The 24,551-nt window shown below is 40.8% G+C and overlaps 1 protein-coding gene across 1 annotated transcript in view; it reads right to left on the reverse strand.

Moving 5' to 3' along the window:
- TRDMT1 (tRNA aspartic acid methyltransferase 1) overlaps positions 1-12,557 on the reverse strand; it is a 62,384-nt gene extending 49,827 nt beyond the window's left edge. Inside the window, exon 1 of the mRNA XM_052651007.1 lies at positions 12,452-12,557. Within this exon, the coding sequence (XP_052506967.1) occupies positions 12,452-12,515 (64 nt within the window). The 5' untranslated portion in view covers positions 12,516-12,557. The remainder of the gene's footprint in view (positions 1-12,451) is intronic.
- Positions 12,558-24,551: the final 11,994 nt, after the last annotated feature.

Genomic DNA, 24,551 nt, shown 5'->3' on the forward strand with positions numbered 1-24,551 from the left:
TGGCAGGAACTATACTAGCTCTATGTAGTCATCATTTCATTAAATCCTCTTAACAACCCTATAAAATTAGTACTGTTGTCCCAATTTTATTGGACATCAACACAACTAAGAGGTGAAAGCTAGTTACAAATCAAAGTAGGAAAAGAAAAGGAACTAAGATTTACCAAGTACCTACATTATTTTTCATTCATCAACTGCTTCATTTTACATCCACAATACCTTATGAGAAAGTATTATTATGTCCATCTCACAGACAGGCCACCTCGCCCAGAAAGATGAATAATTTTCCGATATTTTGACAGTATGTGGCAGACCTAAAAATTGGCATTAATTTTATCACTCAGAGAAACACACTGAGTAGTTCAGAAAACACTGGGGAGGAGGCCAAGAAAATGACCACAAAGTGGCTCCAGGCTGGGAAATCTGTTCTCTAGTGAAGAAGGTAAGTAAGCTTTCCAGGGAGTTGAGGAAGCAAAATAGAACATGCCATTCTCTTCAATGCCCTTCTCCTTTACTTTTTCATTTTCATTCCATGTCATTTTTTGTAGCTATAAGTAACTCTTTCACCAATTTATTCCTGTGTCATTCAAATCTAGTCTGAAAGCTCTTTGATAACTTCAAATATTGAATGATCAGTTTCTTCTAAAGGCCATTTTAAACAACATATAAGAACTTCTTATGGGCTTCCCACACAGGTGGCTCAGTGGTAAAGAATCCGCCTGCCAATGCAGGAGACGCAGGTTCGATTTCTGGGTCAGGAAGATCCCCTGGAGGAGGAAATGGCAATCCACTCCAGTATTCTTGCTTGAAGAGCTCTATGGGCAGAGGAGCCTGGAGGGCTATAATCCATGGGGTCACAAAGGGTTGACCACCACCGAGCAACTGAGCACACAAAGAACTTTCTATAACTTTACGATTTTTCAGAATTGTTGCTCATATTTACTCAACACTATGCTCCAAGCACTACTCACATGCTTTGTTTTTATTAACCCATAAACTTCACAATTCCCTTTTGAGGTAGATGCTATTATTGTTCCCTTTTATAGAAAAGGACACTGAGGCACAGAAAGTTTTGTTTTGTCCAAAGGCCTTCTGACAACAGAACTGTGCTCTTAACTAAGAGACCAAACAGCTGCTCTGTGAGTTGTCCTACATCAACACTGTTCCTGTTCTCTCCCACAGTGCCAAATGACAATGCCTTGAGGCCAGACTACATCCTATGTCTAATTATTTGACACTACCAAATGATTGTCGGAAAGTTTAAGTATCAAATATTAAAAAGAATGACCCAATTTGCAAAACATAAGCAAAATTTTAGATCCCTAGAGCAGCTGGCCAAGATAATGTAAAATAGGAGGCATATGCTGCTGTCTCTTCCAACTGAGTGAGTTCTTATTCACTTTAAACTCCTCCTCTGTTCTATCCCTATGGCTGTCTTCAGTGGACTTCTGAGTTGACTTCTAACTGGCTAATTCTGGAATAACCTGGCCAGGGCTGCTCAGCTTCCCTATTCTCCTCTTGGGAATGTGATACCCACACGGAATACGTGTTCTGCTTGCTTCTCCAGCTGTGCCTGGAAGGTAAGCTGCCTACTTCTCCGGTTGAGTGTGAGCTGACCCACTTGGACTTCTCCCTAAGCAACATGCTTCAACTCAGCCTTTATTAACAATAAAAAATCATATGGATTTTGATTTCCTGTTTGCCTCACTCTACTGTTTTGTTTCTCATATTGTTCAGAATTAAGAAGAGGGTTACTATTTATTGTTTAGTTCAGTCGCTCAGTCATGTCCGACTCTTTGCAACCCCATGGACTGCAGCACACCAGGTTCCCCTGTCCATCAACAACTCCTGGAGCTTGCACAAACTCATGTCCATCAAGGTGGTGATGTCTTCCAACCATCTCATCCTCTGTTATCCCCTTTTCCTCCTGTCTTCAATCTTTCCCAGCATCAGGGTCTTTTCCAGTGAGTCAGTTCTTCACATCATGTGGCTAAAGTATTGGAGTTTCAGCTTCAGCATCAGTCCTTCCAACGAATATTTAGGGTTGATTTCCTTTAGGATTGACTGGTTTGATCACCTTGCAGTCCAAGAGAATCTCAAGAGTCTTCTCCAACACCACAGTTCAAAAGCATCAATTCGTCACCCCTCAGCCTTCTTTATATTCAACTCTCACATCCATACATGACTACTGGAAAAACCAGAGCTTTGACTAGATGGATCTTTGTTGGCAAAGTGATGTCTCTGCTCTTTAATATGCTGTCTAGGTTGGTCATAGCTTTACTTTCAAGAAGCAAGTGTCTTTTAATTTCATGGCTGCAGTCACCGTCTGCAGTGATTTTGGAGCCCAAGAAAATAAAGTTTGTCACTGTTTCCATTGTTTCCCCATCCATTTGCCAGGAAGTGATGGGACTGGATGCCAGGATCCTAGTTTTTTGAATGTTGAGTTTTAAGCCAGCTTTTGCACTCTCCTCTTTCACTTTCATCAGGAGGCTCCTCAGTTCCTCTTTGCTTTCTGCCATAAGGGTGGTGTCATCTGCATATCTGAGGTTACTGATATTTCTCCCGGCAATCTTGATTCCAGCTTGTGCTTCATCCAGGCAGGCATTTCACCTGATGCATGTAAGTTAAATAAGCAGGGTGACAATATACAGCCTTGTTGTATTCCTTTCCCAATTGGGAACCAGTCCATTGTTCCACGTCTGGTTTTAACTGTTGTTTCTTGACCTTCGTACAGATTTCTCAGGAGGCAGGTAAGGTGGTCTATTATTCCTATCTCTTTAAGAATTTTCCACAGTTTGTTGTGATCCACGCAGTCAAAGGCTTTGGCGTAGTCAATAAAGCAGAAGTAGATGTGTTTTTGAATCTCTCTGGCTTTTTCTATGATCCGATGGATGTTGGCAATTTGATCTCTGATTCCTCTGCCTTTTCTCAATTCAGCTTGAACATCTGGAAGTTCTCGGTTCACGTACTATTTATTGCGTTCCCTAAAAAAAAAAAAACCCTAATAGATAGGTCCTAACACAAATTGGGGAGAAGGCAATGGCACCCCACTCCAGTACTCTTGCCTGGAAAACCCCTGGAGGGAGAAGCCTGGAAGGCTGCAATCCATGGGGTCGCTGAGGGTCAGCCATGACTGAGCGACTTCCCTTTCACTTTTCACTTTCATGCACTGAAGAAGGAAATGGCAACTCACTCCAGTACTCTTGCCTGGAGAATCCCAGGGATGGGGGAGCCTGGTGGGCTGCCGTCTATGGGGTCGCACAGAGTCGGACATGACTGAAGTGACTTAGCAGCAGTAGCAGCAGCAACACAAATTGGTCATTATTCATTAATAAGGGAGAAGTAATTTGATGTGGAATATAGTAATAAATACTCTGCTGTGAAGTATGTATTCATTATTCATCATATAAAAGATAGTTAATTCTGTCGTCCAATGGAAAGTTGCAATGTTTGTTCTGAAATACACAAAATTCATTCTATGCACTCTTCTTTGTATTTTAAGTGCAGAGAAAAATCAAACTAGGAATTCCCATAAATACTAAGTAACAAATGATACATATTTTCTTAATGGGACATATTTTTCCTTGTTAGCCTTTGTGTGTGTGCTCAGTTGCTCAGTCCTGTATGAACTGTGGTCCCATGGACTGTAGCCCACTAGGCTCCTCTGTCCATGGGGTTTTCCAAGTAAGAATACTGGAGCACATTGCCATTTCATACTCCAGGGGATCTTCCTGCTTCTCCTTGCTTTATTTTAAATCTGACAATAAATCATATATGAATAACTGGGAAAATAGGCAGAAAGAGGGCATTTTTACAATCTAAAAGATAAATAGAAAAGAAAATTAACAGTTCAAATTTCAACCCCTTACAAATGTTTCAAAACCACCCCTAGGTGACAATCAGATCTACATTTCATCACAATGTACTTGGTCCATCAGTTATAAGCACACCAAATCACAAAGTAGTTTGGTAGAATCTTAAGTTGGCATATAAGTCACTGAGAAATAAACACGAAAGATTCAGAAAAATTAATAACTAATGAGTGACAAACAAGAGACCTATAATTTTAACAGAAAATATTAAAACCATGGAAGACCTTTCAAAATTATTTGGGAGGCAAGACTTTTTGCTTTTAAGACTATCCCAATAGTTGACTAGATAACGTAACAGTAATCAGCTACAGCTTTCCTTTATTCATCATCTTAAATCACATTTTCCTCTTCCCTGATACTAAAAGAAAAAAAAAAAAAGATTCTTATTTGCTAACCATTTATCTTTGCAGGCTCCACTGCTATATAACTCATGAAACAACTTTGTCTGTTGCTTTCTGAAAGATGCTGTTACTTGGAAGTTTCTCCTTAGCCAAATGAGAACTCATTAGCCAAAACTTTACAGGCTACTCAGGCATAAAAAATATCAAAGTGGTAACACAGGGTCCCTGTACAGGAGCAAATATGTCTTAAAGGATGCCATGACATTGCCATGCTTGTGGCCATCCAGAATCTTTGCCTAGGTTTCATGTCTTCCAAAATTTTGCCACATTACAAAACTGGACTCTCCTGGCTTCCTTAGTTTGGCAATGGTATCTAATGTCCACCAACCAATTGCATCCATACATGCTTCACTTCAGAAATAGCAATGTGAGGGAGCAAATGAGAAAACGCATCTCTTTTGGTGTGAGAGGTGGTCAAGATCCATCTTTCAGGGCAAAACTGTGATGGTACTTGTCACATCCAGTCCCCAGCGTGACTGGTAAAACCTGTGATGTCTATGTGATGACTTGTGGGGCAGTTCCCTCTTCACCTGATATATTTGGATGTCCTGTAAATTCTGTGGGCTTCCAAATGTCCTTTAATAATTTTTCTTCTGCTGATGTTAGCTGGAGAGTAGACTCTGGTTTACAACTAAGAATTTTGTATCATACAAAAATTTGGACTAAGAAAACTATGGTTTTATCAGTGTGATAGTAGAGTGATTACCAATTCAATAATAGACTCAACAGTTATCTACAGAAACCCTGTCACAAGTGTGCTTCTGTGCTACAGGCTAGGCTGTGCTTTGTCACTCAGTCATGTCCAACTCTTTGTGACCCCATGGACTGTAGCATGCCAGGCTCCTCTGTCCATGGGGATTCTCCAGGCAAGGATATTGGAATGGGTTGCCACATCCTTCTCCAGGGTATCTTCCCAACCCAGGGATCAAACCCAGGTCTCTCACATTGCAGTCAGATTCTTTACCATCTGAGCCACCAGGAAAGCCCAGAGGTGTATAGGAGGAAATAAAAATACCACAGGATGAGGATGAAGTTAATATATGGACATACAGATATAAAATAAAATTTAAAGATATTTAGAAGATAGAGAAGTATCTAGGTAGTTACTACAACAATACAATAGCATACTGCATATACAGCTAAGGATGAGAAATGTTTATTAAGGTATTAAAATGTCCATGGGGTTTGGGGCAAATCTCTCATGCTGCCAAAGAAATTAATAAACCTTTTATAACTATTATCATAGAAATCAGTCATGAAAGAGGAAATATTTGCAAACCATATAGCTCATAAAAGATTAATATCCAGAATATACACAGAATTAACACAACAGAAAAACACCCAATTCCAAAATAAGCAAAGGACTTAAATAGACATTCTTCCAAAGAAGATACACAAGTGGCCAATAAGAACATGAAAAAATGTTCAACTTCTTGCACTATTAGGGAAAATGTAAATCAAAAGCACAATGGGGTATTTTTTCATACCCATCAGGATGACTATTTTATATATATATATATATATATATATATATAGAAATAAAAGGAATAACAGGACATGGAGATAAAGAGATTGGAACCTTTAGACACTGCCCTTAGGAATATAAAACTGTGCAGTCACTATGGAAAACAATTTAGTGGTTCCTCAAAAAAATTAAAACACAGAATTACCATATGATCCAGCAATTCCATTCCTGAGCATATATTCAAAAGAACTGAAGCCAAGAACACAAACATACATATACACCAATGTCTATAGCACTAATCTTCACAATAATAGCCCACAGGTAGAAACAACCCACATGCCCATCAACAGATAAATGGATAAAGAAAATATGGTATATGCATATAGTGGAATATTCTTCAGCTGTAAAAAGGAATGAAGTACTGACATACACTAAAACATGGATGCACCTTGGAAACACTACAGTAAGTGAAATACATTAGCTATAAAAGAACAGATATTTATAATTACATTTAAATTAGGTATCTAGGATAGACAAATTAGAAGAGACAAAGTATAATAGTGGTTACCAGGTGCTGGAGGAAAGGAGATGGGGAATTGTTATTTAATGTACTGTTTCCACGTGTGATGATGAAAAAGTTCTGGAAACAGATAGTGCTGATGACTGCATAGCATTAGAAAGGTAGTACTTAATGCCACTGAACTGTACACTTAAAGATGGGTAAATGGCACATTTTATGTTAAGTATATTTTACTGGAATTAAATCAGTTATAACCCATATCTAGAAAACTGTCAAAATTTAACTTCCATCATATTCCTATTGGCTGCTTCTTATTGTTATTTAAGATACAGATTCAATTAATGGATCTAACCTGACAAAAATGGCAGCATTGTATGGTTAACAGGTGGGGTCAAGAGATCTAGGTTACAATACTGACTCTACCTCTAACTAGCTTACAATAAAAACAGGGTCTGACGTATAAAAGTTCAGTTCAGTCGCTCAGTCATGTCTGACTCTTTGCAACCCCATGAATCGCAGCACGCGAGGCCTCCCTGTCCATCATCAACTCCCAGAGTTCACTCAAACTCACATCCATCAAGTCAGTGATGCCATCCAGCCATCTCATCCTCTGTCGTCCCCTTCTGCTCCTGCCTCCAATCCCTCCCAGCACCAGAGTCTTTCCCAATGAGTCAACACTTCGTATCAGGTGGCCAAAGTACTGGAGTTTCAGCTTTAGCATCATTCCTTCCAAAGAACACCCAGGACTGATCTCCTTTAGAATGGTCTGGTTGGATCTCCTTGCAGTCCAAGGGACTCTCAAGAGTCTTCTCCAGCACCACAGTTCAAAAGCATCAATTCTTCGGCGCTCAGCTTTCTTCACAGTCCAATTGTCACATCCATACATGACCACTGGAAAAACCATAGCCTTGACTAGACAAGACCTTTTTTGGCAAAGTAATGTCTCTGCTTTTCAATATGCTATCTAGGTTGGTCATAACTTTCCTTCCAAGAAGTAAGCATCTTTTAATTTCATGGCTGCAATCACCATCTGCAGTGATTTCGGAGACCAGAAAAATAAAGTCTGCCACTGTTTCCCCATCTATTTCCCATGAAGTGATGGGACCAGATGCCATGATCTTTATTTTCTGAATGTTGAGCTTTGAGCCAATTTTTTCACTTTCCTCTTTCACTTTCATCAAGAGGCTTTTTAGGTCCTCTTCACCTTCTGCCATAAGGGTGGTGTCATCGACATATCTGAGGTTACTGATATTTCTCCTGGCAATCTTGATTCCAGCTTGTGCTTCTTCCAGTCCAGCATTTCTCATGATGTACTCTGCATAGAAGTTAAATAAGCAGGGTGACAATATACAGCCTTGACGTACTCCTTTTCCTATTTGGAACCAGTCTGTTGTTCCATGTCCAGTTCTAACTGTTGCTTCCTGACCTGCATACAGGTTTCTCAAGAGGCAGGTCAGGTGGTCTGGTATTCCCATCTCTTTTAGAATTTTCCACAGTTTATTATGATCCACACAGTCAAAGGCTTTGGCATGGTCAATAAAGCAGAAATAGATGTTTTTCTCTAACGCCCTTGCTTTTTCCATGATCCAGCGGATGTTGGCAATTTGATCTCTGGTTTCTCTGCCTTTTCTAAAACCAGCTTGAAGATCTGGAAGTTTATGGTTCACGTATTGTTGAACAGCCTGGCTTAAAGAATTCTGAGCATTACTTTACTAGCACGTGAGATGAGTGCAATTGTGCGGTAGTTTGAGTATTCTTTGGCATTGACTTTCTTTGGGATTGGAATGAAACTGACCTTTTCCAGTCCTATGGCCACTGCTGAGTTTTCCAAATTTGCTGGCATATTGAGTGCAGCACTTTCACAGCATTATCTTTCAGGATTTGAAATAGCTCAACTGGAATTCCATCACCTCCACTAGCTTCATTCATGGTGATGCTTTTTAAGGCCCACTTGACTTCACATTCCAAGAGGTCTGGCTCTAGGTGAGTGATCACACCATCGTGATTATCTTGGTCATGAAGATTTTTTTTGTACAGTTCTTCTGTGTATTTTTGCCACCTCTTCTTAACATCTTCTGCTTCTGTTAGGTCCCTATCATTTCTGTCCTTTATCAAACCCATCTTTGCATGAAATCTTCCCTTGGTATCTCTAGTTTTCTTGAAGAGATCTCTAGTCTTTCCCATTCTGTTCTTTTCCTCTATTTCTTTGCATTGATCACTGAGGAAGGCTTTCTTATCTCTCCTTGCTATTCTTTGGAACTCTGCATTCAGATGCTTATATCTTTCCTTTTCTCCTTTGCTTTTTGCTTCTCTTCTTTTCAGAGCTATTTGTAAGGCCTCCTCAGGCAGCCATTTTGCTTTTTTGCATTTCTTTTCCATGAGGATGGTCTTGATCCCTGTCTCCTGTACAGTGTTACGAACCTCATTCCATAGTTCATTAGGCATTCTATCAATCAGATCTAGTCCCTTAAATCTATTTCTCACTTCCACTGTATAATCATAAGGGATTTGATTTAGGGCATACCTGAATGGTCTAGTGGTTTTCCCTACTTTTTTTCAATTTAAGCCTGAATTTGGCAATAAGGAGTTCATGATGTGAGCCACAGTCAGCTCCCACTCTTGTTTTTGCTGACTGTATAGAGCTTCTCCATCTTTGGCTGCAAAGAATATAATCAATCTCATTTTGGTGTTGGCCATCTGGTGATGTACATGTGTAGAGTCTTCTCTTGTGTTCTTGGAAGAAGGTGTTTGCTATGACCAGTGCATTCTCTTGGGAAAACTCTATTAGCCTTTGCCCTGCTTCATTCCGGATTCCAAGGCCAAATTTGCCTGTTACTCCAGGTGTTTGACTTCCTACTTTTGCATTCCAGTCCCCTATAATGAAAAGGACACCTTTTTTGGGTGTCAGTTCTATAAGGTCTTGTAGGTCTTCATAGAACCGTTCTACTTCAGCTTCTTCAGCGTTACTTCTTGGGGCATAGACTTCGATTACTGTGATATTGAATGGTTTGTCCTGGAAACGAACAGAGATCATTCTGTCATTTTTGAGATAGAATTCAAGTACTGCATTTCAGACTCTTTTTTTGACCATGATGGCTATTCCATTTCTCCTAAGGGATTCCTGCCCACAGTAGTAGATATAATGGTCATCTGAGTTAAATTCACCCATTCCCGTCCATTTTAGTTTGCTGATTCCAGGAATGTCGACGTTCACTCTTGCCATCTCCTGTTTGACCACTTCCAATTTGCCTTGATTCATGGACCTGACATTCCAGGTTCCTATGCAATATTGCTCTTTATAACATGGGACCTTGCTTCTGTCACCAGTCACATCCACAGCTGGGTATTGTTTTTGCTTTGGTTCCATCCCTTCATTCTTTCTGGAGTTATTTCTCCACTGATCTCCAGTAGCATATTGGGCACCTACCAACCTGGGGAGTTTCCCTTTCAGTATCCTATCATTTTGCCTTTTCATACTGTTCATGGGGTTCTCAAGGCAAGAATACTGAAGTGGTCAATCCAGTCAATCTAATCACATGGACCACAGCCTTGTCTCAATGAAACTAAGCCATGCCGTGTGGGGCCACCCAAGACGGGTGTGTCACGGTGGAGAGGTCTGACATAATGTGGTCCACTGCAGAAGGGAATGACATATAAAAAGTCCTTCATAATTGTTGCAGTTAACCACCATTGTTACTCGTTTGCATTATTATATATTAATAAAAACCCCATGGAAAACAGCAACATATTTTATTACAGAAAAAATTTTAACTTTAGTACATCAAATAAATAAATGTTTAAAGACAAAGAGCAATATCCCTAATATGCCAACCTCAAGTCAAAAGATGATAGAGGGTCCAGGTAGAGAGGCCACAGGAGGGGTACTGTGGATCACAGGGTCAGCAGAGGAAGGCTGTTCTAAAGCAGCCACATGTTACTGAGCTGTGTAAGACAAAATACAGCTGCAGCATGAAAGCCTGAGGTTAGGGCACTTGGGTGGAGAGGATAGCAAAAGCTAAGGCCAGAGCATAAGGGGAATTCTGAAGGTCTGAGGAACAAAGAGAAAGAAGAACTGCAAGCCGGGAAAAGAGAAGTAGGCAAGACTGGCAGATAAGGCTGAAGAGGTAGATGGAGGCTAGATCTCACAGGCCTTCTACGAAGAGGGGACTGTGATTCTAACCTCAGAGGGAGACCACTGACCCCAGGGAGTGACACAATCCAGCTTACCAGGTAAGAGATCACTTTGCTGCCAAATGGAGAAAGGATGGCACAGGGAAGCAGAGTGGAAGAAAGCAGGGGGGCAGTTGGGAAACTAAGTGAGAGATGATATAACTTAGATTTGGGATGACAGCACTAGTAATAGAAATATGTATAGACAAATTCAGGTTCCAATGTCTAGTAGGGGGGAAAATATCTAATCATTTATTAACCCCCAAAAAACACAAATTAAAATTACACAACTTCCCCTAACAAATTCACAAAGGTTAAAAATGGATAATACAAATCCTGAGGAAAATGTAGTTGAAGGAGGCACTCAAATCCTCTGAAAAGCAACCTGCTGTATCACCAAAAGTCTAAAAATTCTCAGTATTTTTGGCTTAGTAACTAGCACATAGTGTTTCATTAATTAATTTGACTTCTAGAAAACATGCTAAAGAGAAAACCAAGCTTAATGCTCAATAATTAATTGCAGCACATTTAAACTTGTAAAATATGGGGGTGGGGGGTGGATTAACATCCAACATTTAAGGAGTGGCTGAATTACAGCACTAAGTAACCTTTAAGGGGCTTCAAGATAAGGGGATAAAATGCTGACAATCTTTGAAAATTAACTAAGAGCACAAGTAATGCTAGTTTTGTTTTCCTGCTGTTAACTTTTGTTACTTTACATAGAGAACTGAACACAGAGAGCCATCAAATAATTGGTAATAAAAATTTCAGTTCAGTTCAGTCACTCAGTGGTGTCCGACACTTTGCGACCCCATGTCACAGCACGCCAGGCCTCCCTGTTGATTACCATCTCCTGGAGTACACTCAGACTCACGTCCATCGAGTTAATAATCACTAATCTCTTCTAAACTCAAATTCAATATATATGCTTAGAAAATTTACGTGCTCAACTTAAGACATACTGTCCGTATCTTACAGTATTAGTCTTGTGTTACCCTTGGTACTAAAAAAGGGAAGCAGGGAGGTTTCAGTTTTGTGGTTGTCATAGTAATTTAAGAATAAACATACACGTTCCATGTCTATTTGTCACTCTACAACTCCAGTGCCTAGCATAGAACCCGGAACTGAAGAGGGGCTCAATAAACATTTTTGAGTGCAAATAGCAGACATGAACCTTGCAGTTCCAACTTAGCACCAAACAAATTTAAAACCTCAAAATGCAAGAGGTACATGAGAATAATATTAATATTTTGAGTGGTTACAATGCACCAGGCATTATTAAGCATTTTAAACACTTTTTAAGGCTCATAACGTTTCAGCTCTGAAAGAAATACTTGGCACATTGTAAAACCAACACAGGTTCAAAAATGTTAAGGTCACATTTCAACGAAGTTTGAACTCAGCTCTTTTGGCGTCTAAATGTATCTAGACCAGAAGTAACAAAATGTTTCTTTTCAACCATCAGAACTGACTAGGATTGTTTTTTCCAGGCTTCCTCTACGGTTCTACTTAGTGTTCACGAACTTCTACCTCGCGTTGTAGTTATCACTTGGAAGATCCAAGCCCTCACCAGCAGGACCCTGCCCAGCGTCCTACCCTCCCCCAGTGTGAGTTCCTCGAGGGTCAAGGACCGAGTTTCCAGGCCTCTGGGGGACAGCCTTACTCAGAATTGGGGTTTGGCACAGGGCAGGGGGTTCGCCCCTCCCGCCCTGGGGGAACCATTTTGGTTTGACTTCATAGCCAAGCCTGGAGGATCACGACTCCCAGCAGGTACCTCTTCCGCCTTTCGGACCGGGCAGAGGAAGGGAGTCTCCTCCCCAAGGGACAGCTGGGGCGCCGCGCGGGCGGTTTCCAAGACAACCGAGCAACTCCCTCACCCTTCCCCTCCCCTCCCCTCCCCTCCCCCACAGACCGTTTCCCCTCCAGTCTCCGCCCCTAGTGCCTCGCCGCTCCGCCCCTCCCTGGAGCCCGAACTCTGACCAGCTCAGGCTCGCAGATGAAGTGGCGCCCTGTGCCCTCTCACCTCTGAGAGCCTGGTGCATGCCCCCAATTCCGCTATAGAGTTCCAGGGCCCGCAAGGGCTCCATTCCTGCGCCACCACCGCGTCCTCCTTGGAGCTAGGCCTGCCGGTCCCGTGGCTCCTCCTTCCCCCCGGCCCCGCCGCTCCTTCATCTCTGGTTCCGCGGCTTTTTAGTTCCTTCCTCCTAGGACTTCCCTGGTGGCTCAGATGGTAAAGCGTCTGCCTACAATGCTGGAGACCCAAGTTCAATCCCTGGGTTGGGAAGATCCTCTGTAGAAGGCAATGGCAACCCACTCCAGTACTCTTGCCTGGAAAATCCCATGGACAGAGGAGCGTGGTAGGCTACAGTCCATGGGGTCGCAAAGAGTCGGACACGACTGACTGACTTCACTTCTAGGTTCGGGCTCAGGCCTTAACAGGGCAGCTTTGAGGCTCAGGGACTGGCAAGGGTAGGCAGGTGGACAAGGGACAGAAAGCACAAAGCCCTCCCAAGAAAATGAAAGCACAAAGCCCTCCCATGGCTTGATTTACTCTCCCATCTTCCTTCTAAAGTGCCTTGACAGGGAGAAAGAAAATCCTGGGTACAGTAGAGGGCCTGTGACTCAAAGTCAATTAACAGAGGTTAGAACCCACAAACACACTTTTCAGGCTTGCTGCTTTTCCGTCCTTTGAAAGCCAGAAGCGTCCAAACCTTTCTTCCATTAGGCTTGAACATGTACCTCATGCCTGGTGTTGGGCCTTAGCTTGAGTGATGGAACTAAATCAGCCTCTTACCCAGAGAAGGTCTGAGAGATACAGGGGCAGAAACCTGCACAGGTGCCCCAGAGGTCCCCTGTGAGCTAATACAGGGGAACTCTGGGGCAAGCTATTTTAACTTGGAAAATACCCCCAAGATAGGAACTGCTGTTAATGTAACTTAGAACTGTTTTTAAGTCATCAAATGCAATTTCACATGCCTGATGCACAGTGTCAGAGTTTGGAGCAGAGAAAGGTTTATTGCAGGGTGAACCAAAGCAAACAGGTGGCACATGCTCAAAAACCCAGAACTCTCCCAAGGGTTTCAGCCAAGCAGTTTTAAAGGCAAGGTAAGGGCCAGGCACCATTCTCAGACTGTTTGATGGTGGTCAGTCTTTAGGTGCTAGAAGGTCTGGAGCTAGTGCCCATCATCATCAAGCAAGTTACTTTCTTCCACTTGGTGGTAGTTTCAGGATCTGAAAAACTCAGACAATATACATCAGATACTAATCATCTGGGTTCTTCAGAGTGGAGCTAAAGCAGAGGCTATGGGGGAAGAGGTCTAATCTAGGAAGGCCTTATAGGGTCCTGTTCCCTTACAATTATAGCCCTTCGAGTGCTGTGGCCTTCCTTCTCCAAGATGATCTAATCACCAAAGTGTTAGAAGCTCAATTACAAACTAAGAAAACACGGTCATTGGGAGGAGCAGAAATGGTCTCATTGTGAAGTGTTTTACTAGTGTTCCCATTACCATCGAATGTTTTTATTTATTTATTTATTTTTGGCCATGCCATAAGGCATGTGGGATCTTAGTTCCTGAACCAGGGATCAAACCTGTGCCTCCTGCATTAGAAATGCAGATTCTTAACCACTGAACTGCCAGAGAAATCCCACACACGTTCACTATTGTTAGGAGAAATTGAGTTGTACTAATGGCTTCCCTTGTGTCTTCCCCCAGGTCTGAAGGTGTTCAATATGCTACTGGGGAAGAGTGAGGACAATTATGAACAGCTCAAGAAAGAATGAAGCTGCTGGACCAAAGTGGGAACAACACTCAGTTATGGACGTGCCTGGTGCTGAAAGTAAAGTCCAATGCTGTAAAGAACAGTATTGCATAGGAACCTGGAATGTTAGGTCCATGGAAGGCAAATTAGAAGTGGTCAAACGGGAAATGGCAAGAGTGAACGTCGACATTCTAGGAATCAGCGAACTAAAATGGACTGGAATGGGTGAATTTGACTCAGATGACCATTATATCTACTACTGTGGGCAGGAGACCCTTAAAAGAAATGGGGTAGCCATCATAGTCAACAGAAGAGTCCAAAATGCAGTACTTGAATGCAAGTTCAAAAATGACAGAATGATCTCTGTTCGTTTCCAAGGCAAACCATTCAATATCACGGTAATTCAAGTCTATGCCCCGACCAGTAATGCTGAAGAAGCTGAAGTTGAACAGTTCTATGAAGACCTACAAGACCTTCTAAAACTAACACCCAGAAAAGATGTCCTTTTCATTATAGGGGACTGGAATGCAAAAGTAGGAAGTCAAGAAACACCTGGAGTAACAGGCAAATTTGGCCTTGGAATCCGGAATGAAGCAGGGCAAAGGCTAATAGAGTTTTGCCAAGAGAACGCACTGGTCATAGCAAACACCCTCTTCCAACAACACAAGAGAAGACTCTACACATGGACATCACCAGATGGCCAACACCGAAATCAGATTGATTATATTCTTTGCAGCCAAAGATGGAGAAGCTCTATACAGTCAGCAAAAACAAGACCAGGCGCTGACTGTGGCTCAGATCATCAGCTCCTTATTGCAAAATTCAGGCTTAAATTGAAGAAAGTAGTGAAAACCACTAGGCCATCCAGGTATAACATAAGTCAAATCCCTTATGATTATACAGTGGAGGTGACTAAAAGTTTCAAGGGATTAGATCTGATAGACAGAGTCCCTGAAGAACTATGGACAGAGGTTCGTAAGACTGTACAGGAGGCAGTGACAAAAACCATCCCAAAGGAAAAGAAATGCAAGAAGGCAAAGTGGTTGTCTAACGAGGCCTTACAAATAGCTGAGAAAAGAAGAGAAGCTAAAGGCAAAGGAGAAGAGGGAAGCTATAAACAACTGAATGCAGAGTTCCAGAGAATAGCGAGGAGAGATAAGAAGGCCTACTTAAATGAACAGTGCAAAGAAATAGAGGAAAACAATAGAAAGGGAAAGACTAGAGATCTTTTCAAGAAAATGGGAGCTATCAAGGAAGCATTTTATGCAAGGATGGACACAATAAATGACAGAAACGGTAAGGACCTAAGAGAAGCAGAACAGATTAAGAAGAGGTGGCAAGAATACACTGAAGAACTATACAAAAAAGGTCTTAATGATCCAGATAACCAAGATGGTGTGGTCACTCACTTAGAACCTGACATTCTGGACTGTGAAGTCAAGTGGGCCCTAGGAAACATTACTACAAACAAAGCTAGTGGAGATGACGGAATTCCAATTGAACTATTTCAAATCCTTAAAGATGATGCTGTGAAAGTGCTGCATGCAATATGTCAGCAAATTTGGAAAACTCAGCAGTGGCCACAGGACTGGAAAAGGTCAGTTTTCATTCCAATCCCAAAGAAGGGCAATGCCAAAGAATGCTCAAACTACCGTACTATTGTGCTCATTTCACATGCTAGCAAGGTTATGCTCAAAATCCTTCAAGCTAGGCTTCAACAGTACATGAATAGAGAACTTCCAGATGTACAAGCTGGGTTTAGAAAAGGCAGAGGAACCAGAGATCAAATTGCCAACATTCGTTGGATCATGGAGAAAGCAAGGGAGTTCCAGAAAAATATCTACTTTTGCTTCATTGACTATGCTAAAACCCTTGACTCTGTGGATCACAACAAACTGTGGAAAATTCTTCAAGAGATGGGAATACCAGACCACCTTACCTATCTCTTGAGAAACCTGTATGCAGGTCAAGAAGCAACAGTTAGAACCAGACATGGAACAACAGACTGGTTCCAAATTGGGAAAGGAGTACGACAAGGCTGTATATTGTCACCCTACTTATTTAACTTATATGTAGAGTACATCATGCGAAATGCTGGGCTGGATGAATCACAAGCTGGAATCAAGATTGCTGGGAGAAATATCAACAACCTCAGATATGCAGATGACACCATCCTAATGGCAGAAAGTGAAGAGGAACTAAAGAGCCTCTTGATGAGGGTGAAAGAGGAGAGTGAAAAAGCTGGACTGAAACTCAACATTAAAAAAACTAAGATCATGGCATCTGGTCCCATCACTTCATGGGAAGTAAAAGGAGAAAAAGTAGAAGCAGTGACCGATTTTATTTTCTTGGGCTCCAAAATCACTGCAGATGGTGATTGCAGCCATGAAATTAAAAGACGCTTGCTCCTTGGAAGGAAAGCTATGACAAACCTAGACAGAATATTAAAAAGCAGAGACATCACTTTGCCAACAAAGGTCCGTCTAGTCAAAGCTATGGTTTTTCCAGTAGTCATGTATGGATGTGAGAGTTGGACCATAAAGAAGGCTGAGCGCCGAAGAATTGATGCTTTTGAACTGTGGTGCTGGAGAAGACTCTTGAGAATCCCTTGGACTGCAAGGATATCAAACACGTCAGTCCTAAAGGAAATCAACCCTGAATATTCATTGGCAGGGCTGATGCTGAAGCTGAAGCTCCAATACTTTGGCCACGTGATGCGAAGAGCCAACTCACTGGAAAAGACCCTGATGTTGGGAAAGATTGAAGGCAAAAGAAGAAGGGGGCGGCAGAGAATGAGATGGTTAGATAGCATCACTGACTCAATGGACATGAGTTTGAGCAAACTCAGAGTGATAGTGGAGGACAGAAGAGCCTGGTGTGCTGCAGTTCATGGGGTTGCAAAGAGTCAGACATGACTTAGTAACTCAAATACAGAAATAAAAACTGGTGGCTCAGAATCTGCCTGCCAATGCAGGAGACACAGGCTAGATCGCTGATATGGGAAGATCCCCTGGAGAAGGAAATGGCAACCCACTCCGGTATTCTTGCTTGGAAAACCTCACGGACAGAGGAGCCTGGAGGGTCCATGGGGTCACAGAGGGTCAGACACGACTCACGACTGAACAACCACCAACAACTTGTAGTAATAACTGATCGGATAGAAACTTTAACAAGTACTAATGCAATACTATTAACAAACTATGGCTACTGTGTCTCAATTATATGCCTGACATCCATTTTGATGTGTCCTGCGAAATATTTTAACTGCACATTGGCCTTTGAGTGCTTTCTTATTTGCCACTGATAGGGGTAGTGTGGTAGAAAGATATCAGAGAACACAGTCTTAGCCCTGGCATTGCCAATAATTGGTTGTGTGCCTTGGCGGTGAGCCCAGTTTCCTTATCTGTAAAATAAAACAGAGGAAAGAAGAGGAAATGATTGTTGAGGGCCCTCTAGCTCTAAAATTCTGTAGCTGAATTAGTATTTGAAGCAGTGAGTCCTGATTGGGCCACATGTTAATTATCTGCTCAAACTGAAATGATCTTGAAAGAAAACATTTTAAAAATCTGCTATAAGCAAATATACTTTTAAACTAACTAAGCCTATAGAAATCATATACACGCTAATATCATGTGTATAATGCATGAAACAAACTTTTCTAATATTTATTACCTAATACAGTGACATAAATATATATATTACGTATATATTAGTATCTTTCTATATAAATAGAGCTATGCAGTTACAGTGATTTATCTATGGTTAACAATCAATATATGAAATCTAGAACCTGTTAAAGCATTAGTGCTATAAATTAAAATAAATATGACCAAGGATGTTACATTGTAAGACGGAAGAACAAGTACAGGAAAGAGTTCATGAAAAATACCAACTTCGTGAGAGAAAAGATGGTAGAACCCCATCCCCATGCAGCCTGATTACAAAATCTTCACTCTGGTCCTTCAGGTTCACCATGTAATCCAGACATGTAATCACCATGTAATTCCAGACTCACTTTTCTGCCCTAAGCTTGCTTTCTCCCGTTCTTTGCTGCCACTACAACCTAGAGTACTCCGAATCACCCAAACATGCTCCGTTTCTGAGCTTTCCTGCTTCTGTTCTTCACCCTGCCTAGAAACCCGAGCCTTCTCCAAGGCCCACACTTAAAGCAGACACTTCCTTCCAGACTTCCAGGCTGGAAACCCCCAACTTGTTTCAATTCTGCAATCCACCTGCCTCCCAGTCTTCTGCAATACAAATCCTACCTGTTCCTATCAACCCATTCAGTTCATTCTAGCCCAGTTTGCCACATCTAGCTCCTATTTGCCACATCTTCTCTTTACCTGATACTTCCTCTCTAAAACTTATCACAGTGACAGTCATTTCAAGAACAGAAACTTCTTCCATAGTCATAATTTACAACTGTCTCCATGGAAGCACCTGTAAGTTGTTAGCCCCCTCGGATTGAATTATGTATGTGCTGTCTTCCAAACCCTGGCACAAGCTGCATGAGCTGGGGGTGCCACAATCCAGAGTAGCTGAGGAGGAATGTGGGATGAACAGATAAAGAAGAAAAAAGAAGATATATATCGGGACTTCCCCAATGGCCCAGTGGTTAAGACTCCACCTTCCAACGCAGGGTGCACGGGTTCAGTCCCTAGTCGGGGAACTAAGATCCCACATGCTGTGCAGTGTGGCAAAAACAAAAAAATGTATCTTGACTACTCTTTCTCAACTGTTCTTAGAGAAGATTGGCTATGTAACCTTATAGTTTCTGATAAAGTTATCCTCAGTGACGTGCCCAATGGAGCTGATGTTTTAATCAGAGAAGCTCAACACACTGTTTGAAAATACAAACAAACATCAAAAGTTGAACTTTCGGACAGTCAGTGCATTTTCCTTCAAAACAGAAAATACACTGTTAAGAAACTGAAATACTTAAAAATAGACATCTACTGAGAAGCTGCTTTATCCTGCTTTATCAGCTTGGTCCTCTGTGACGACCTAGATGGGTGGGATGGTGGGGTGGGAGGGAAGGGATACGTGTATACATACAGCTGATTCCCGTTGTTGTACAGCAGAAACTAACACAACATCGTGAAGCTATTATACTCCAATTAAAATTTAAAAAAAAAATTTAAAAACCGAAATGATGGTTAACATCTTGCACATATGGAGTGTACCAAAGATAATTACGGGGCACAATAGAATATCAAGGGGTATGCTGCTTAGTCGCTTTAGTCACATCCAACTCGGGTCGACCCTAAGGACTGCAGCCTGCCGGGCTCCTCTGCCCATGGGATTCTCAAGGCAAGAGTACTAGAGTGGATTGCCATGGGGTAAAGTAAAATGATAACAGCATACTCTCAATTATTTAAAGGCTTGTTGTATAAACTGAAATCTAATGACATTTAATTCTTCATCTCCTACCTGTCACTGATCATTAATTTCTAACAAAATTAAATAAAGCCTGACAGATGCTTGAAATGTTTTTTGCAACCATCCTTGAGTTTCCACGATCCAGGCCATTCTTTATTCCTCAGTGAAATGTGATGTGGGTTTCTATATTGGATCGCCTACAGGGAGAGAATAGCCTGCTTATGCCACTTTGAGTGACGAATAAATTACATTCTGGTTTTACACAGAAAAAGAATGGTCTTTATGAACTGTATGGAAAAATTTTAAAATAGTCATACAGGACTAAATTGCCAATAAATGCCCTCAAGAGGGGAGATCATATTTAGAAGAAATTTGAAATGGAAAGACCCAGAGAATTTATCCACCACAAGTGGTTATTCCAGACACTTATTTCAGAATGCCTTTTACCAGTTCTTGATCTGCCAGCAAGAAGCTTGTGAGCTGCTAACAAGGTGTGCAGGGCACTTCACAGAGTAAGGTGCTTGGTGGTGAAGTGCTTGAATTATTAGAAAAGCCTTCTTTATAGTCACCCAAAATCTAGCTTCTTTTCGACTGGCCCTCTGCACTGATTTTGAAGAACTCTCCCTCTTTTGCAATGAACTGCATTGTGGTTAAGAATACAGACTTGGAAGCCAAAGAGTGCAGATAATAAATGCTCTGGATTTCCCTGGCTGTCCAGCAGTAAAGATTCTGAGCTTCCAATGTGGGGGTGTGGGTTCCATCCCTGGTCAGGGAACTAAGATCCTACATGGTGCAGCCAAAATAATAATAAATAAAAGAATTTTTTAAAAAAGAAATCATAGCTCTGCCTCTAAGTCACTTAACCTCTCTGACCCACAGTGCATCTAAGATGTGTAAAAATAGAACATGCAATTGCTGTGGAGATTCTACAAGAATTAAAGGCACTTTGCCCAGTGCCTGGTAGTGGTTTAGTCGCTAAATAATGTCAGATTCTTGTGACCCCATGGACTGTAGCCCTGCAGACTGCTCTGTCCATGGGATTTCCCAGGCAAGAATACTGGCATGGGTTACCATTTCCTTCTCCAGGGGACCTTCCTGATCCAGGGATCACCCAGGTCTCCTGCATTGCAGGCAGATTCTTTACCAACTGAACCACCAGGGAAGCCCCATTGCCCAGTGCCCAGTGCATAAATGTATGTGTGATGAAAAGTGTCTCTATAATGACATTCTTCACGTGGATCCCATGGCATGACTCTGACCCTGGAGTCAATCACACTCCAGTGTGGTGATGCCTGATTTGGGAGACATAACTGAGCATGGGGCCCAAACGAAGTCAGATCATCATACAGAGTGGCCCAGATGGACACAGATATATCTAAGGGCTCTGGTGGGACAGGTGAGCGGCATCCTGAGGTCGCTAGGGCTTGAGGCAGCATGAAACAAAGCTAGATTTGGGAAGCCATAAGCAAGACTGAGGGGGTGCTGAGCACAGACTAATCACAGGTAGTCAGAAGACAGACAGCAGCACACGTACTAAGAGAAGACCACTCTTACCTCTTAACTCCCAGAAAGATCACGGCAGCTGTGAAGGTGTGTCTACAGATCCGGCAGTTTTAGGGGAAAAAAATGTTAACATGACCTCACCCAGGATGCAAGAGCAGGTAAAACCTGGGATGGAGATGAGGTGAAACTTAATACTATCCAATCATTTATTGACGCTTCTACGTGCCAGGCACTGAAGAATTTTTCATTAAAAATTTTTTAAATCTGCTACTTCTGACCATAAAAAATGTCAACAATATAAAACAATTTAACATCTTCTCTCTAAGCATAGGACTATTTTATACAATTTCATTGTTTCTTTAGGGCTACACTGGCCAGTAGGGTAGCCTCTACCCACATCTGGTGACTTGTGTTTATATTAACTTAATTAAACATTAAATATTTAGTTCATCAGTCACCCAAGGCACATTTCAAGTAACACAGCAAAGAAAAAAAAGAAAGACCATTTCCTTCATCACAGAAAGTTCTATTGATCAAAATTTCTCAAGAGTGACAGTCTCTTGAAGCTATGACTTTCATGGGTAGCCCATCAATAACTGGACAATGTTGAAGAAGCATGCAACTGCTTAATTATTGCATGCTGAACACTGATTTAAAATAAGTGCCCCCGAAATATGGAGTAAAAGGAACACAAAGAAAAGCAAACCTTGTAGCCAAACCTTCATCTTCTTTCTCTGGGGTCCAGACATCTTATTCAGAGCCTGTCACAAAGGAAAAACAAAACAGAACAGCAAACAGCAGATGTGCTCTATCAATGACATGATAAATTTCTAACAGAAAAAGTACAGATGGAAAAAATATGAACTTCCTGGTGTCTGGAAGGAAAAGTAATTTTCTGCTGTGAAGAATAGCCTACTGACATTGGATTGTGAGATGTTATGGGGAGGGAGGTGGGAGGGGGGTTCATGTTTGGGAACACATGTAAGAATTAAAGATTTTAAAATTAAAAAAATAAAAAACTATAAAAAAAAAGATTCAATGAAATTAAAAAAAAAAATACTGTCTTACACTTACCTGAGAAGAAAAGAAAAAACCAAGTGTGTGTGTGTGTGTGTGTGTGTGTGTGTGTGTGTGTGTGTTTTAATTGGAATCAAGAGGAAATTTCATAATAGATTTTTTGCTGAGAAGCATAGAAACCATAGGGCTTCCCAAGTGGCTCAGGGGTGAAGAATCTGCCTGTCACTTTGTTCAGTTTGAAATCTGTTAACAGCTGAATAACAAATTACATCATAATGGAAGATATAACCCACTGTATGTAATTCTAACAATTACATATAATTATTTTCCCAGTTTTCAAAAAAGTTTTATATATATATTTATATATATATATATTACCAGGAGACTAATGTGCATATTATCTAAAAAGATGTCTTTCTTTACTGTTTTCTATCATAGCATTCTTATCAGGTGGGAAAATAAGATTCATGTTGGGAATAAAAAAAACAAAACTGTAATGCCTTCATGGACTTCCCTGGTGGTCCAGTTTCTATGACTCTGTGCTCCCAGTGCAGGGGGCCCAGATTCCATCCCTGGTCAGGGAACTAGATCCCACACGCTGCAACTAAAGAAAAAGAGAAAAAAAAAAAAAAAAAAAGACCCCAGATGCTGTAACTAAAGATCCTGAAGATGGAAGATCCTTCGTGTTATAACTAAGATCTGGCTCAGGCAAATAAACAAATACATACACACATATCTTTCAAATGTAATGCCTTTCAGAGCTGTTATTACTGTACTCCTCTTCCTAGTACTGTATCTAAATACTCAGACTATTTCAGGTAACCAAGTCACACAAACCAGAAGCATCAGGAAGAAGAAAAGGGAAAACACACACACACAAATACACACTACATAAGCCTTTATTCTTTTTCATAGTCTTTTTTAAAAACTGCTACAGTTACTAGGACTGAAGACAGAGAAAAAATCATACACAAGGATTTTTCATTTTACCCTTGTTAGTTGGGTAGTGGTTTAGATACATAGCAGAAACTTAGAATAGTTCTCAGATGATCCAATATTGATGAAAAGAAATGAAATATAATAGCCTCATGAGACGGCGCTTACTATATTTATTCACTATATAAGAAAAATAACTTCATATTTATTTAAAATTGTTAAAATTGACCTTCTAAGCTTTCAAAGTCACTACTGTAAACATTATACGAGTCCAACTTATCCTCCAAACTTTCTGTTCACCCTTGGAATGTACCAGAGGCCATTAACCTTTATATTCCAGACTTGAACTGAGTCCTGCAGATCAAGACTATTAGTGGTTCATTTCCATCTAAGGTAATTACTGCTAAGTTAAAATACAGTACGAGTCCTAAAAGGATTTGTTCTATGTTTAGTCACTCAGAGACTAGGAATAACTAAAATAGACTATATTTCAGTAGATGGTGAGAGTAAGTTTTAATAATAGAATAACATCCATTATATATGATAATATAGACCTATAGGCTTCAAAGAACTTTATGAATGTTTAAGATGCTTATTAATCTATTTTACACCTATCAGATTGTCTTTTCAATAATCCGGTTTCTTACAAAGATTAATAAAGAGAAAACATCAGATGATTTGCTCAATGACGCATAAACTAATATTCTCCGAGTTAGCAGATTTATTTGCAAATCACAGAAGCACATTTTTAAAGGAAGAGTAATTAGAAGATTGTATCAGTATTTAACAACAACAAAAAATCTGGAAGGCATCAAATAATACATGAAATAAAAGAGCTGGCATATTTGAGGAAAAAATTCTCATAAGCAGTTAAAAATCTTTCTGGTTAGGAAGGAATGTCTGGAATCTGCATGTCATATCTTTTTTCACTTCTTTCATTTTAGGTCTAAATCCTAGCACAGGATGGGAAAAGAATGCAACAAAGAGCACTCTCTATATATCCTCACAGAATTTATAGTTTTAAATTCCAAAAGGTTCAAATTGCAGTTTCATCAAATTTCTTGTTCCCTATAGGCATGAGACATCACTATTTGGAAAACAAATTTTTGATTATCACCAAAAGTGAAAGAGACTTGGGACTTTCCTGGTGGTCCAGTGGCTGACTCTGCTCTCCCAATGCAGGGGGCCTGGGTTTGATCCCTGGTCAGGGAACTAGATCCCATATGCTGCAAATAAAGATCCCACATGCCACAACTAAGACTTGGCAGAGCCAAATAAATATTTTTTAAAAGTGAAAGAGACCTGGTAAACATATATTAAAAATACCCAGGGTAAGGAAAGCCCAAGCCAACTATAAGAATCTCTCTTCTGATCATCCTTTTTCTTTTCCACTAGGGATAAAATATTTACACCCATTACCCACAATTGGGAAAATCAGGGCATATATAAAAAAAGAAAATTTGAAACCCACAGATGAGAACTATGGCTAATATTTTGATGTTTCTTCTGCTAGTCTTGTACTAATTATA

Source organism: Budorcas taxicolor, chromosome 13 (genome assembly GCF_023091745.1).
Source record: "Budorcas taxicolor isolate Tak-1 chromosome 13, Takin1.1, whole genome shotgun sequence".
Lineage (NCBI taxonomy): Eukaryota > Metazoa > Chordata > Mammalia > Artiodactyla > Bovidae > Budorcas > Budorcas taxicolor.